Source organism: Thermobia domestica, chromosome 2 (genome assembly GCF_964235325.1).
Source record: "Thermobia domestica chromosome 2, izTheDome1.hap1.1, whole genome shotgun sequence".
Taxonomy (NCBI): domain Eukaryota; kingdom Metazoa; phylum Arthropoda; class Insecta; order Zygentoma; family Lepismatidae; genus Thermobia; species Thermobia domestica.
The window spans coordinates 9,281,605-9,298,221 of record NC_137455.1 but is presented as its reverse complement, the minus strand read 5'-3'; the positions used below and the strand labels follow the sequence as shown (position 1 = coordinate 9,298,221).

General features: G+C 37.5%; 1 protein-coding gene across 1 annotated transcript in view; it reads right to left on the bottom strand.

Annotated features, from left to right (window-relative positions):
• Window positions 1-16,617, bottom strand: part of IFT52 (intraflagellar transport 52) — a 38,181-nt gene that overhangs the window by 14,496 nt on the left and 7,068 nt on the right. Inside the window, exons 3-5 of the mRNA XM_081738380.1 lie at window positions 15,500-15,717; window positions 10,964-11,102; window positions 8,324-8,606 (exon numbers count right to left, since the gene is read on the bottom strand). Coding sequence (XP_081594506.1) covers window positions 8,324-8,606; window positions 10,964-11,102; window positions 15,500-15,717 — 640 coding nt within the window. The remainder of the gene's footprint in view (window positions 1-8,323; window positions 8,607-10,963; window positions 11,103-15,499; window positions 15,718-16,617) is intronic.

Sequence of the window (16,617 nt, the reverse complement as noted above, 5' to 3'; positions counted from 1 at the left end):
TAAAAAGATCCTCCCAGTAGGCCTACTATTTATCAGTGGAATAAGTGTTTGATTGAAACTGGATGTTCAGTAAGACACAACAAATCTTTAGGTCGTCCCCGTACGTCTGAAGACGTTGTAGAGCAAGTGAGACTTCAGATGGGATTTGTACCTCATCACCAATGGAAGCAACATTGAACCTCTTTAGGTATAATGTAAAAAGATCCTCCCAGTAGGCCTACTATTTATCAGTGGAATAAGTGTTTGATTGAAACTGGATGTTCAGTAAGACACAACAAATCTTTAGGTCGTCCCCGTACGTCTGAAGACGTTGTAGAGCAAGTGAGACTTCAGATGGGATTTGTACCTCATCACCAATGGAAGCAACATTGAACCTCTTTAGGTATAATGTAAAAAGATCCTCCCAGTAGGCCTACTATTTATCAGTGGAATAAGTGTTTGATTGAAACTGGATGTTCAGTAAGACACAACAAATCTTTAGGTCGTCCCCGTACGTCTGAAGACGTTGTAGAGCAAGTGAGACTTCAGATGGGATTTGTACCTCATCACCAATGGAAGCAACATTGAACCTCTTTAGGTATAATGTAAAAAGATCCTCCCAGTAGGCCTACTATTTATCAGTGGAATAAGTGTTTGATTGAAACTGGATGTTCAGTAAGACACAACAAATCTTTAGGTCGTCCCCGTACGTCTGAAGACGTTGTAGAGCAAGTGAGACTTCAGATGGGATTTGTACCTCATCACCAATGGAAGCAACATTGAACCTCTTTAGGTATAATGTAAAAATATCCTCCCAGTAGGCCTACTATTTATCAGTGGAATAAGTGTTTGATTGAAACTGGATGTTCAGTAAGACACAACAAATCTTTAGGTCGTCCCCGTACGTCTGAAGACGTTGTAGAGCAAGTGAGACTTCAGATGGGATTTGTACCTCATCACCAATGGAAGCAACATTGAACCTCTTTAGGTATAATGTAAAAAGATCCTCCCAGTAGGCCTACTATTTATCAGTGGAATAAGTGTTTGATTGAAACTGGATGTTCAGTAAGACACAACAAATCTTTAGGTCGTCCCCGTACGTCTGAAGACGTTGTAGAGCAAGTGAGACTTCAGATGGGATTTGTACCTCATCACCAATGGAAGCAACATTGAACCTCTTTAGGTATAATGTAAAAAGATCCTCCCAGTAGGCCTACTATTTATCAGTGGAATAAGTGTTTGATTGAAACTGGATGTTCAGTAAGACACAACAAATCTTTAGGTCGTCCCCGTACGTCTGAAGACGTTGTAGAGCAAGTGATACTTCAAATGGGATTTGTACCTCATCACCAATGGAAGCAACATTGAACCTCTTTAGGTATAATGTAAAAAGTTCCTCCCAGTAGGCCTACTATTTATCAGTGGCAAAGTGTTTTATTGAAACTGGATGTTCAGTAAGACATAACAAATCTTTAGGTCGTCCCCGTACGTCTGAAGACGTTGTAGAGCAAGTGAGACTTCAGATGGGATTTGTACCTCATCACCAATGGAAGCAACATTGAACCTCTTTAGGTATAATGTAAAAAGATCCTCCCAGTAGGCCTACTATTTATCAGTGGAATAAGTGTTTGATTGAAACTGGATGTTCAGTAAGACACAACAAATCTTTAGGTCGTCCCCGTACGTCTGAAGACGTTGTAGAGCAAGTGAGACTTCAGATGGGATTTGTACCTCATCACCAATGGAAGCAACATTGAACCTCTTTAGGTATAATGTAAAAAGATCCTCCCAGTAGGCCTACTATTTATCAGTGGAATAAGTGTTTGATTGAAACTGGATGTTCAGTAAGACACAACAAATCTTTAGGTCGTCCCCATACGTCTGAAGACGTTGTAGAGCAAGTGAGACTTCAGATGGGATTTGTACCTCATCACCAATGGAAGCAACATTGAACCTCTTTAGGTATAATGTAAAAAGATCCTCCCAGTAGGCCTACTATTTATCAGTGGCAAAGTGTTTTATTGAAACTGGATGTTCAGTAAGACATAACAAACCTTTAGGTCGTCCCCGTACGTCTGAAGACGTTGTAGAGCAAGTGAGACTTCAGATGGGATTTGTACCTCATCACCAATGGAAGCAACATTGAACCTCTTTAGGTATAATGTAAAAAGATCCTCCCAGTAGGCCTACTATTTATCAGTGGAATAAGTGTTTGATTGAAACTGGATGTTCAGTAAGACACAACAAATCTTTAGGTCGTCCCCGTACGTCTGAAGACGTTGTAGAGCAAGTGAGACTTCAGATGGGATTTGTACCTCATCACCAATGGAAGCAACATTGAACCTCTTTAGGTATAATGTAAAAAGATCCTCCCAGTAGGCCTACTATTTATCAGTGGAATAAGTGTTTGATTGAAACTGGATGTTCAGTAAGACACAACAAATCTTTAGGTCGTCCCCGTACGTCTGAAGACGTTGTAGAGCAAGTGAGACTTCAGATGGGATTTGTACCTCATCACCAATGGAAGCAACATTGAACCTCTTTAGGTATAATGTAAAAAGATCCTCCCAGTAGGCCTACTATTTATCAGTGGAATAAGTGTTTGATTGAAACTGGATGTTCAGTAAGACACAACAAATCTTTAGGTCGTCCCCGTACGTCTGAAGACGTTGTAGAGCAAGTGAGACTTCAGATGGGATTTGTACCTCATCACCAATGGAAGCAACATTGAACCTCTTTAGGTATAATGTAAAAAGATCCTCCCAGTAGGCCTACTATTTATCAGTGGAATAAGTGTTTGATTGAAACTGGATGTTCAGTAAGACACAACAAATCTTTAGGTCGTCCCCGTACGTCTGAAGACGTTGTAGAGCAAGTGAGACTTCAGATGGGATTTGTACCTCATCACCAATGGAAGCAACATTGAACCTCTTTAGGTATAATGTAAAAAGATCCTCCCAGTAGGCCTACTATTTATCAGTGGAATAAGTGTTTGATTGAAACTGGATGTTCAGTAAGACACAACAAATCTTTAGGTCGTCCCCGTACGTCTGAAGACGTTGTAGAGCAAGTGAGACTTCAGATGGGATTTGTACCTCATCACCAATGGAAGCAACATTGAACCTCTTTAGGTATAATGTAAAAAGATCCTCCCAGTAGGCCTACTATTTATCAGTGGAATAAGTGTTTGATTGAAACTGGATGTTCAGTAAGACACAACAAATCTTTAGGTCGTCCCCGTACGTCTGAAGACGTTGTAGAGCAAGTGAGACTTCAGATGGGATTTGTACCTCATCACCAATGGAAGCAACATTGAACCTCTTTAGGTATAATGTAAAAAGATCCTCCCAGTAGGCCTACTATTTATCAGTGGAATAAGTGTTTGATTGAAACTGGATGTTCAGTAAGACACAACAAATCTTTAGGTCGTCCCCGTACGTCTGAAGACGTTGTAGAGCAAGTGATACTTCAGATGGGATTTGTACCTCATCACCAATGGAAGCAACATTGAACCTCTTTAGGTATAATGTAAAAAGATCCTCCCAGTAGGCCTACTATTTATCAGTGGAATAAGTGTTTTATTGAAACTAGATGCTCGGTAAGACATAACAAATCTTCAGGTCGTCCCCGTACGTCTGAAGACGTTGTAGAGCAAGTGAGACTTCAGATGGGATTTGTACCTCATCACCAATGGAAGCAACATTGAACCTCTTTAGGTATAATGTAAAAAGATCCTCCCAGTAGGCCTACTATTTATCAGTGGAATAAGTGTTTGATTGAAACTGGATGTTCAGTAAGACACAACAAATCTTTAGGTCGTCCCCGTACGTCTGAAGACGTTGTAGAGCAAGTGAGACTTCAGATGGGATTTGTACCTCATCACCAATGGAAGCAACATTGAACCTCTTTAGGTATAATGTAAAAAGATCCTCCCAGTAGGCCTACTATTTATCAGTGGAATAAGTGTTTGATTGAAACTGGATGTTCAGTAAGACACAACAAATCTTTAGGTCGTCCCCGTACGTCTGAAGACGTTGTAGAGCAAGTGAGACTTCAGATGGGATTTGTACCTCATCACCAATGGAAGCAACATTGAACCTCTTTAGGTATAATGTAAAAAGATCCTCCCAGTAGGCCTACTATTTATCAGTGGCAAAGTGTTTTATTGAAACTGGATGTTCAGTAAGACATAACAAATCTTTAGGTCGTCCCCGTACGTCTGAAGACGTTGTAGAGCAAGTGAGACTTCAGATGGGATTTGTACCTCATCACCAATGGAAGCAACATTGAACCTCTTTAGGTATAATGTAAAAAGATCCTCCCAGTAGGCCTACTATTTATCAGTGGAATAAGTGTTTGATTGAAACTGGATGTTCAGTAAGACACAACAAATCTTTAGGTCGTCCCCGTACGTCTGAAGACGTTGTAGAGCAAGTGATACTTCAAATGGGATTTGTACCTCATCACCAATGGAAGCAACATTGAACCTCTTTAGGTATAATGTAAAAAGATCCTCCCAGTAGGCCTACTATTTATCAGTGGAATAAGTGTTTTATTGAAACTAGATGCTCGGTAAGACATAACAAATCTTCAGGTCGTCCCCGTACGTCTGAAGACGTTGTAGAGCAAGTGAGACTTCAGATGGGATTTGTACCTCATCACCAATGGAAGCAACATTGAACCTCTTTAGGTATAATGTAAAAAGATCCTCCCAGTAGGCCTACTATTTATCAGTGGAATAAGTGTTTGATTGAAACTGGATGTTCAGTAAGACACAACAAATCTTTAGGTCGTCCCCGTACGTCTGAAGACGTTGTAGAGCAAGTGAGACTTCAGATGGGATTTGTACCTCATCACCAATGGAAGCAACATTGAACCTCTTTAGGTATAATGTAAAAAGATCCTCCCAGTAGGCCTACTATTTATCAGTGGAATAAGTGTTTTATTGAAACTAGATGATCAGTAAGACACGACAAATCTTCAGATCATCCCCGTATTTCTGAAGACGTTGTAGAGCAAGTGAGACTTCAGATGGGATTTGTACCTCATCACCAATGGAAGCAACATTGAACCTCTTTAGGTATAATGTAAAAAGATCCTCCCAGTAGGCCTACTATTTATCAGTGGAATAAGTGTTTTATTGAAACTAGATGCTCGGTAAGACATAACAAATCTTCAGGTCGTCTCCGTACGTCTGAAGACGTTGTAGAGCAAGTGAGACAAAACTTTATGAACAGTCCTACAAAATCAACCCGGCGTACTTCTCGACAGCTGGACGTCTCACACATGACAGTTGGCGTGTGTTGAGGAAACAGTCACATCTCAAACCATACAAATTACAAATAATGCAAGAATTAAAACACACAGATAGAATTGTTTATAAGGAATTTTGTGTGGAAATGCAGACATCGACTTCAGATAGGATGTGTGCCGCATCCCAATGGAAGCCACATTGAAGCTCTTTAGGTATAAGGTAGAAAACTTGATGTATTTTGCAATAGAAGAAGTACAATCATAGTGATACACAAGTTTACGTTTTACACGTAAGTTCAATATTATTTCGTATTGTTTATAATAATACTAATAAAAATACCAGGACTTTTAATCGACATGGTATAATTAAAGCTCTATTTTTAATCCGGACTTGTTATTTTGTCTTGCTTAAAATGTAGCTATATAAACGGATCGTTAGCGTCTATAAAATAATAGCGTCCGATTGCACAGCCTCATCGACTTCTCGGTGTTTAGGAGAAGTATCGTGAAGCGATTGAGGAGCTGCGTGAGTTAAAATGTATCAAATACTTCTTTTAGAAAGCCACAAATAAATGTGCCGAGATTTGATACACTCACCACATAAGCTCAAGCGTGTTCACCTTCAGAGTGATACTAATGTAAACAAGGTGCAATTCTTTAACAACTTACAAAGAGTGAAAAAGTGACCCGACTGGACCGAGACCCGAACCCGTGATTTCTGGCATAAGGTGCTGATGCGTTAACCACTACGCACCCAGAACAGCCAAACACTCTCTCACTCCTGCAGTCGATGCTCTCCACCCAGATCATATGGCTTATACCACAGCGTAAGCTGCTGTGCTTGGACAATCCCGTGTCCATATATTGAGAACACTTTTTAACGGCTGTAATTTAATATAATAATGAAAGGAGGAAAAACCCATTTATACGTATACAATATAAAGTGCAATTGTATTCCTCCATCATTTCTGCCAAATTTAAAACAGAACATGACAGAGCGTGTCAAACTAATACAATGTGTTATAGAGCTGATGAAATGAAGTACAAGACCAGAAACTCTGACGAAACATCATAATGACGTTTTTTGTGGATACAGCCCTTTTATGTTGTATTTCGGTTGCTGTAGGCAAATACCAAACGACCACGTGGGTTTGTTTTGATAGGATCAATCTAACAGTAAACACGATATGACCAGCCTTTCATAGTGCCATAAAATTTTACTTTTAGTTTTCCCTTGTATTGTATAATATCTAACGCAAGAATGGGAACCACGAATTTGTTACATTTTTATTAAGCTGATCTCGAATATTGCAATTGATTATTAAGAGTGATCGGTGAAAGTTTTACAGAAAAAAGAAGAGAGGTGTATGTGGTATTTATTGATCTAGAAAAGACTTTTGACCGTGTGAATTGGAAATTGTTGGAAGTTCTAAAGAAAGTTGGATTGGAATGGAAAGATCGAAGACTCATAAGAAACTTATGTTTGAACCAACCAGTAAGTGTCAGAATAGAGGAGGAAATGACAGGAGAGTGTAACTGGAATAGGAGTTCGATAGAGATGCTGTCTCTCACTTACATTATTTAATATCTATTCACAAGAGATAGTGAAAAAGAACCTACAAAAAGAAGACGGTGTTTCAGTAGGAGATAGAATGACTAGGTGTATACGGTTTGAAGATGATATGGTGCTTGTTGCTGAATCTGAAGAGAAAATCAATAAAGATGTTAGAAAACTTGAGGAAGAACTGTAAGGAATATGGGATGAAAATAAATGTTAGAAAGACAAAAGCCATGGTGAATGAAACGAAGGGGTTGGTGTCAAATATAGAAGTAGGAGGGGAGAAAATAGAACAGGTGACTCGTTTTCGATAGCTGGGTAGTATTATTAATAATGATATGAAATGTGAACGTGAAATAAAATTAAGAATAGGAATGGTGAAAGAAGCCTTTAGGAGGAAGAAGATACTATTTTGTGCGATCTTGAATAAAGAGTTGAGAAAAAGACTCATAACATGCTTCGTGTAGAGTATTGTACTGTATGGGTCCGAAACATGGACATCACACAAAAATGATCAGAAACGACTGGAGGTTTTAGAAATGTGGGTGTGGAGAAGAATGAAGAGAATTAGCTGGGTTGAGTGGAAAACAAATGAGAGAGTGCTAGAAATGGTGGGAGAAAAAGAACAATTCTAAAATATTATTAAGAAGAAGAAGAAGAGAAACATTGGCTAAGAAGGAACTGTATCATGAGGGATGTACTAGAGCAGCCATGTGCAACAGCCGGCCCTCGGACCGATTGCGGCCCATTTAACCCTTTCATCTGGCCCGTGTGATCAATGTATTTCTTACGTAACCTCTTAATTTTAATTCATATTTCCTGGACAACTGATGTCCACCTTAAAAATATCCTTTGCGTTGGAATATCCAATTGACCATCGAACATTAAGAGACTAGTTTAACACATGAAGGATCAAGTTTCCTACTAAAATAGTAAGTGAATACACTATATAGTAATTTTTCTGCTTTTCTTTAGTAAGTAAATATTTTGGTTACCATTATAAAAGTTCTCTTGTTCTTGTGTTGTTATTGTACGACGAACAAATTTCTTCATTCAATATAGCTATTCAATTTTTGTGGAAATGTTACACATTGTTTCGTACGGCCCTCAATACCAGTAAGCATTTTGTAATTGGCCCACCCTCTCTTCCAACCTGCACGTACCTGTGCTAGGCGGTATGATGGCAGGAAAGAGAGGGAGAGGGAGAAGGATTGTACAATTAATGGACGATATTAAAACAGAAAAATCGTACGTAAAGACGAAGAAGTTAGCGGAAGACCGTGGAAGCTTCTCGGTTGCAACAAGTGACCTACCAATAATGGCAGAATACCTATGATGGTGACTAATACTTAATTTTTCTTCTTCTTAAAAAAATTTAAAAAATGAACATTAGAAATTTTATGCACAGAATGCACAAGATACCGATACGAGACCACACAATGGATATATATGATATACACAAGAATTTTATACTAATCATTAATTAAGTCCCACCGTATCCTCACGCTTCATCAGTAAAACCGTTGTACTTACCTCTGGATCTTCGGCATCTATTTTGTTCAGCTGAACATCGTTTGTCGTGAGAAACTGAAATAAAACATCTCGGATTTTATTATTCTCTTCTTTATCTAAATAGGCATCCGAGAACATGTGCACAGATCCCAACACTACAATTTTCCCCTCCTTCTCTGGATGCTGGTAGAAGGCACAGATAGGCCGATTCAATGGGAAAGCAACACTTCCCGTCGACAATACAGGCACGGCAGGCTTAGCCACATTTAACGTTGCTCCGTACGCATACAGAAACGTTAATGCTCTGGAAGAAAGAAGAAAATTCTACAGGTTAGAGGTACATTGATGGGACACAGGAACTGGTATTCGTTTTTTTTTTTTTTTTTAAACAAAATGTCAACATGATATCTTCTGAGGATTATTTATTTAAAGACAGTAATAGACTTTTTTTTTTTTTTTTTTTTTTTTTTTTTTTTTTTAAATCTTACTGCGTCGATTGCGTCTCTAAAAGTTTTCCTGTCCGCTTTCAACCACTTATTCAGTGGCCTTGTTCATCACTTTAAGGTCTGTATTTAAAAAAATTCCCCTAGGTTAAGGGAACACTTCAGAAGCCCCTATGGGAAAACATACGAGTATTCGTATTAATAAACCTCAACATCACTCCTGGCAAACCTATAGTGTAATTAAAACCTGCGGGCATATCGAGACTCACCTAGCATGATAGGGGAAGCAATATGTGTAATGATCTGTTAATATAATCTGCGATGACAGAAAGAAACTTATAATATGAAAAACTAAGATTCTTTTGATTTCATAAATGTTGTTAAACATATTACAAATGAAGACGAAATTAGGTATGGGTCAATCCCTCGCAATTCTCTTTCTCTTCAGGCACACAAGACGATGTGTAATTTAGCGGGCAACACACGAACTCCATACAAACAAATGCAGTTCATAATCCACAAACACGGCATACAAATTTAACTGTTTACTGCCAATACTTGGAAGTTTCAACAAATGTGCAAATGCAAATAGTTGTTTGTCTGTGAATGAAATTCTACTGACTGTCATGGCTTATGAGACTTCACTCAACTAAACAAAAATTTTATATTTCAAAACTGTTTATTAATTATGTAACCTTAAGGCGAAAGTATTGTTACATTGGCTAGCCTTCACACCTAAGTTGTAAGTTAAAATAGCGTTGTCACATCTCAAGTCTGTAATTACCTAGGTACAGTGAAGTCCCGATTATCCGAGTTTCGATTAACCGAGGCTCCGTGTTATCCGAGCTTAATCCAAACAAACGAAAACTTAAAAATTAATCCGGTTACAACGATAAGCAGTCAACAGGCTTTTGTTTCAGCAACAACGACTCCGCCTGACATTGCCACAATTAAGCTAGCGATCTTTAATTGTTGCATGTCTTGAGTTTCAGTTTGAGAAGGCAAGTGTTCTACGTTGAACAGCAAGATGACATGGCCAAGGCTGACATTTTGATGTTGCTACGTCTGTGCAATATAGCGGCCAAAAGCGAGACAGCTTAATGAAACAGACGACTATGGAAAACTATTTAAATATATATATATATGTGTGTATGCCAAACAGTACCTTATTTGTGTTGTCTTTTATATTGTGTTTAACTTATGTACGTATCAATATAAAACTCATTTTATTTACTGTATTATAGCTAATTCCTTATGTATATATGTATAATTATATGTACTGTACTGTATGTCCAATAAAAATAATAAATACAATAATAATGAATAATCTAATAAAGATAAATAATGAATAAACAACAATAAATACTGTACACAATTTTCTATGTATCCTCCGTATTAACCGAGTTTTAGCTTATCCCAGTTAGATCCGATCCACATTACCTCGATAACCGTAACACTACTGTACCCGTCAGGTAGGGGTGTGGTTTATTATCCTTTTTAGGCGAACTGCTGACTATCTCCCGGTTGAGTAACACTCAGGGAAGGAATTTAGGGAATATTGATAAATACAGGCCGAAGTTACTCACACGAAGATTGAATCACTATATAAACATATTTTGCACTTTCGGTGGAAGGATTCCAAAATTGGAATAAAATTTTTAAATATACTAGTAGTATATGCATTAAAAAAAAATCCGGAGATTTCTTTATGAAAGAACTTAAGCTTTAACAATTCTATATAAATTAACAATGTCAGAATCTCTTTTAGAGATGATTTTCGTTCCTTATATAGCTTACATACTTAACATTAAACATCTGAACAAAAATATAATTAGTCATTTAAGAGATTATGAGTATGTAACCATTACACTATATTGAAATTCAAATTCGTTGACATTTAACGTTAATACATGTGAACTACTTAAAACATTCTTATGTCGCTTTGTGTGTCTGTGTGTGTGTGTGTGTGTGTGTGTGTGTTGTTGTTGTTGTTGTCGTCGTCGTCAGCGCCAAACTTGTTTACAAACGCAAGACGCAATCAACGAAGTAAGTGTTTCACTTGCCTCTAACAATTCTACGAAATCAGTTTCATACATACTCATGTTTGGTTCATTCTTGGAAAATGATTAAAAGTAAAGGTGGGTACGATAACAACGCCTATACAGCAAACGACAAGGATGTATGTCCTAACTAAAACAGAGGAGAGTGAAATACTCACTGCGTGTTATTCCCGTCGTCCAAAGAAACTCCCGGTGATTTCCCAGCTGCTTGTGCAACAGCTCGATTAAGAACTCCATTGGAAACGAGGCACTCCTTCGGATGAAAGTATTTGTAATAGTGAGTTCGAACTACAGAATCTGCAACAAAGAAATAAATGGATCACGACAAAAGTTACTTTTTAAATTGAAATAATCAAATCACGTAACTGATACAAAAATAAAAACGAATCTTTAACGTCTCAGATTATGTCTCGTAAGCTAGACAGGTGTCTACTATTTCAGGCAAATAAAATTCCCTGACTCTTCCAGATTTTCCAGACCAAAAGAGAAAATTTTCCAGACATCTCTCTCCCCTCTCCGCTTCTTGTTTCAATACAACTATATATATTCGAATACAAAAAGTGTGAATATGCCAAAACATACATAATACAACACAAAAATGCGTATAAAGATTTTACATTTCATACGACGTACTCGTGAGGTACACTCAGTTACATAAACTGGACTATTCAAATCATTTACTTCTATTACTTCTTTATTATTCCAGGACATGAAGTAGGCCTAATACAACACTCAGTAGGCCTATACACGACAATGCACAGATATATATGAATACTAACAAGAATGTCGTTGCAAGATACAAATACTGACAAACCTTATGGATTTTAGTATTCTAGATCAGTGCTATTCACCCGGATGTACGCGAAGATGTTTCTGGGGGTACGTAATTCTAAAATAAGCATATTTTCAATATTTATTGAATGATCATAGTTGAAGAAAATTTTCCCATGTTAATTTTTCCGGATATGCAGTTCATTCCCCTGTAAATACTCTTTTGATTGTCCTTTTATTGGGTCTCTATTTGTTCATCTTTTAAATCAACAGAACATGTATATTAAGTTTAGAAAATTCATTTCGATTTCTTTTAAACGGTTTCAGAAGTACACAATTGGATGGCGCACTGTGTCTAGGGGTACCGGAGAAAAAAAGGTTGAACAGCACTGTTCTAGATTATAAAAGTACTCTATATTTAGTATTTCTATGTAGAATACTAAGTACAGAATATCTTAATAATCTAGAACACAAAAATATACATGAGTTTTCCAATTATGATCACGTTACTGGACCTTTCTCTTAAGATTTTTCGTGCTCATCAACTTCGTTGATTTTTTTCGCTGCCTTCTCAAGAACATTTCTTCTTTCTCTTCAGTTTTTCCAACTCTGCAGCTGCTCTTTCTTTCTTTCGAACAATTTTTCTCCGTCTCAGTTGTTGTCTGCTTCTTTCTGAGGGCCTCTTTCCATTTGATATTTGCATTCCTTACTGCATGAATTGTTTTGAGATTGAAAAAAAGAAAAAACTGAAATCTTTTGAGTTTTACGTCCCACGTTTATGCCAGCTAGTCTAAAGGAGACGGTGATGATGAGAAATGAATGAATATGTTGGAATGAAGAAAGTGGGAGGAAATGGGAGAACCCCGAGGAAACCCACGTATACGGTGTTTGTCCACTACCAAGTTCACTTGGTGCGAGATGGGATCGAACCAGAGACCTCAAGCACCAGAGGTGAACACACTACCACTGAGCCACCTCGGACCTGTTTTGAGATTGGCACTGCCTAAACACTTCCATGAAACGTGACAGTGTCATGTACTATTCTCCACGAAACTAAAGACTCTTCGTGTAGATTATCCACAAGAAACTCTTTATTCAATGAGAAACTGCGTTCAACGGGAGTGTTTCCGTGTGATAACACCAGAATTTTCTTAACAAAAGTTGCGAAGTTGTTGCTGGTGTTAGTGTCGACAACAATGAAGAACCACAAGTGATCTAAATGATCCTTAGTCACGTCAAAATTCTTCATTCTTGTGATAACTGAATCTTGAGTACAAATTTCACTGCAAAGTCGTTTTACTTCATCAGCAGCAGGGCCAGACGAATGATGATTATACAAGCACTTTCAATGCTACGGTTATTTGTTCCTTCCAAGTCTTTTGTTTAAAACTGAATCGGGAGAGAGGCATGGAGCACCATAAGTAAGTCTGCATTTCAATAACAATGTACACAGAATCTTTTTACAAAAACCTGTTAAAATATGCAAACAATCCTCCTAAAACGGATATCCATTTCAGATAACTTCTCTGATTTTAATGCTGTACGTGTTGCAAATCCGACATTAACCTGCTTGGCCGAATATAGATCCTTTTGGCAAATTTTTATCAGGTCTTCAGAATTTGCTGCTCCTATCACTTTTTTTTTTTTTAAATCAAATCTGATCATAAGGGATTTCAGAAGCTTAAGTATTTCACCATAAAGAAAAGGAAGCATTGGTGAGTCTGACTGAAATTTCGTAAGAAAAGGTTGAATATCTGCAGCAACGGTTTGGAAGAAAGCCTAGCTACACTCCTGGACATCAGTATCATTTTTTAACGTGGAGATCAGAAACCACGAGCTCCAGACGCAAGGTTCGCCAATTCCTTTTACAAGTGTTTCATTGTATGATGATTTCTCCTGGCGAAAAGTTGTTGTCTAAACATTGTGTAGAAATTTCCAGAAATATATAGAAACTTCCCTGACTTTTCCAGAAATTATCAAATTCCCTGACTTTTCCAGGTTTTCCATGTTTTCCAGACTAGTAGACGCCCTGCTAGAGACGGATGATTGATGAACGAGAATAATTATTAAGTAATTGGTGGAAAAAGATTATGGGAGGAACCCCGAGAAAACCCATGGACATGGGTAGTCCACCATGATACTGATATGTTAAGATAAACACGAACTGCACATAAGTGGCCCCGAGTAGCGTAGTCGCTAACTGTCTCGCCTTTGGTGCAAGCGGTCCTGGGTTCCATTGGCGGTTGGGGACCTCAGTAGTAAGAGTATAAAAGTTTATCCAGGCCAGCCATCCTGAGCGAGGTTTCTTTCATTCCCACCAGGCAAATGCCACCAATTTCCCGGGCAGTATGATCGCCCAGGGACGTTGTTCCTCATACGTAACGGGCTACCATGGACACAGATAAGGGAAGACCAGAATTCTAATACCTAATCTTAACTTAACTAACTGCACACAAAGGAATATGATCAAATATGTTCTACAAATAATAATGAATGGGTCAAGCACGATGGACTTCTAGCATTAATTATTTCCGCTGGGTTCGAAAGAAACATGCTACAAAAAGAAATTTCACTGCACGGCAACGTTGCAGATAAACAATCATATAGTAGATCAATCAATCCATCAAATAGTAACATTGATTCTTTCCAGATGGTAGTTAAAGTGGATATATTTTGACACTACAATCACTTACTAGAATGACAATGGATGTGGCTGCTTGATGGATTCATAGAGCAATGCTATTGGTTCCAAGTTAATATACGACGTTGTCATATAGTAACATTTATAAGTCCCCATAGCGGCTGAAGGAGGCCCCAGAGGGTATACCATTATATAGCATTTTCGCCTAATTTTGACCTGTAGACTAGCGCTCTGATGTTCGTGGGCGCCATTTTTAGAACACTCGATATATCTCAAGTCAACATATTAAAAATTACGGCAATACAAGTTAGTTATTTTGTTATCTACAATAAATAGCGAATCGAATCATTTCCTCCCTATAGTCTTCTATCATTAGTATTAGGATTAGGAATTAAAGACTTCTGGGTTTTCGGTATCTGTGGCCATGCTAACCCGTCCTGTATAAGGGATGTCCTTCGGCGTCCACATTGTCCGGGGAATTGGAGAGGAAGAAAGGAAAAATAAAGGAAGGACGCTGCCTGGGACCATTATATTAGGTACCATCCCAGCATTTGCCCGGTGTGAATGAGGAAAACCCAGGAAAATCTCATTCAGGATGGCTTGCCTGAAAAAGCTTTTATAGATTTATTATCGACCGAGTGCCCCGCCGGGAATCGGACCCGAGACCACTAGCCCCAAAGGCGAGAGCGTCAGCGACAACGCTACGCGGGGCGCTACTACTCTCTTTCCATGATAACAAAATAAATCACTGTCAGGTCTTCAATATTAATCAAGGTGTATGCTTGTGTTAAAATAATGATAATAATAATCTGTGTTATAATGTCTCTAATCCAGGAATTTAAAATACTTGATCCCTGTCAATGGGTTTTGTAAGGTTTGAAATACTGTCATAAATAACTAAATACTGTAATAAATAAATAACGTAAATTTTAGCTGCTAAAAGCAGAATAAATAGATCTCATGCAGTGGCGGATATAGCCCTGGTCAGGGGTGTTAGGGTCCAAGATTTTTGAGTGCCAAAAATAATTAAAGCTATTATTTATATATTTTTAAAAGTTTATAGTAAACTCATGATATTCCTATCATAGTCAGGCTTCTGGTTGGCCCACAGTTTTTACGTTCTAGATCCGCCACTGATGTCATAACAGAATTAGCTCACATATCAAGTTGCTACTACATGTAACCTTTAGATAAAACTTAATGAATCAGACCAATTCATTAAAAAAAAAAATATATATATATATATATATATATATATATATATACTTTTAAAGAGTCTTACCACTGTTCACCATGATCCCATAGTTCTCCAAGAGATAGTTGATGTTTGTTTGATATACTTTCTCACCTCCTTCTCCCAATAACACTAAAATGCTTCCACCTGTTTCCATATAATGGATCATGGCTTTGCACTCGCTTTCGGTGAACTTTTCCCTTGGACCAGGCAGAACGAACACTCTGGCCGCTGACAACGTTTCACTTGTTATTTCATCTCGATTTCTAAACGAGAAAAATAAATAACAGTAATCATAGACTCTTTATAATACAGATACAGTACAGAAGAAATATAAAATGGTATAGAAGAAATATCTTAAGTTTTGATTGATAATTTTATCAGAATTTCTAAGAAATTTAATTACCATTTCACAAATAAACATTCTAATTACCACTATCAGTTCTTCAGGGTCGCACATAAAAGCATAAAAGATCAATTATGGCAATGAAATGAAGGTGAAACGACAGTATGTAACATTCATATCCTGAGTGGGATTTGAACCCACGACACACAGGTCTTGCAACCGCCAATTTAATGTTTTAAGGTTGGTTTAAAGGGACAAGTTTTGCCGATAGATGACACTACTATCTTCGTATCTCTCCCATGTATTTTTTATCTTTCACGAAAATTCACGATTTCTCTTACAAATTTCAACCTACAGACTTCAATTTTTTAGAAAAAAAAACTTCATAATCTATCAAAGGCAATAATCCGTGCCGATTTTTTATTTAGAATTTTCTTCATTGTTGAAATGGATATCCAAACCTTTAACAATAGAATTGTTTCAACAATGAAGAAAATTCTAAATAAAAAATCGGCACGGATTGTTCCCTTTAATAGGTTATGAAGTTCCTTCTCTAAAAATTTGAAGTCTCTAGGTTGAAATTTATAAAATAAATTGTAAATTTTCGTGAAAGGTAAAAAAATACATGGGAGAAATACGAAGACTGTAGTGACATCTATCGGCTAAACTTGTCCCTTTACACTAAGCTTAAGCCTCTTGCTCATATCAGCTGGTTATTATTAACACTCCAAACTTTTTCCCATATGAGAGGGGGACCCAAACGAAACTCAACCTTTGTTCTAAAAAAAACATTAATATTTTACGATGTTCTTTCAGTCTC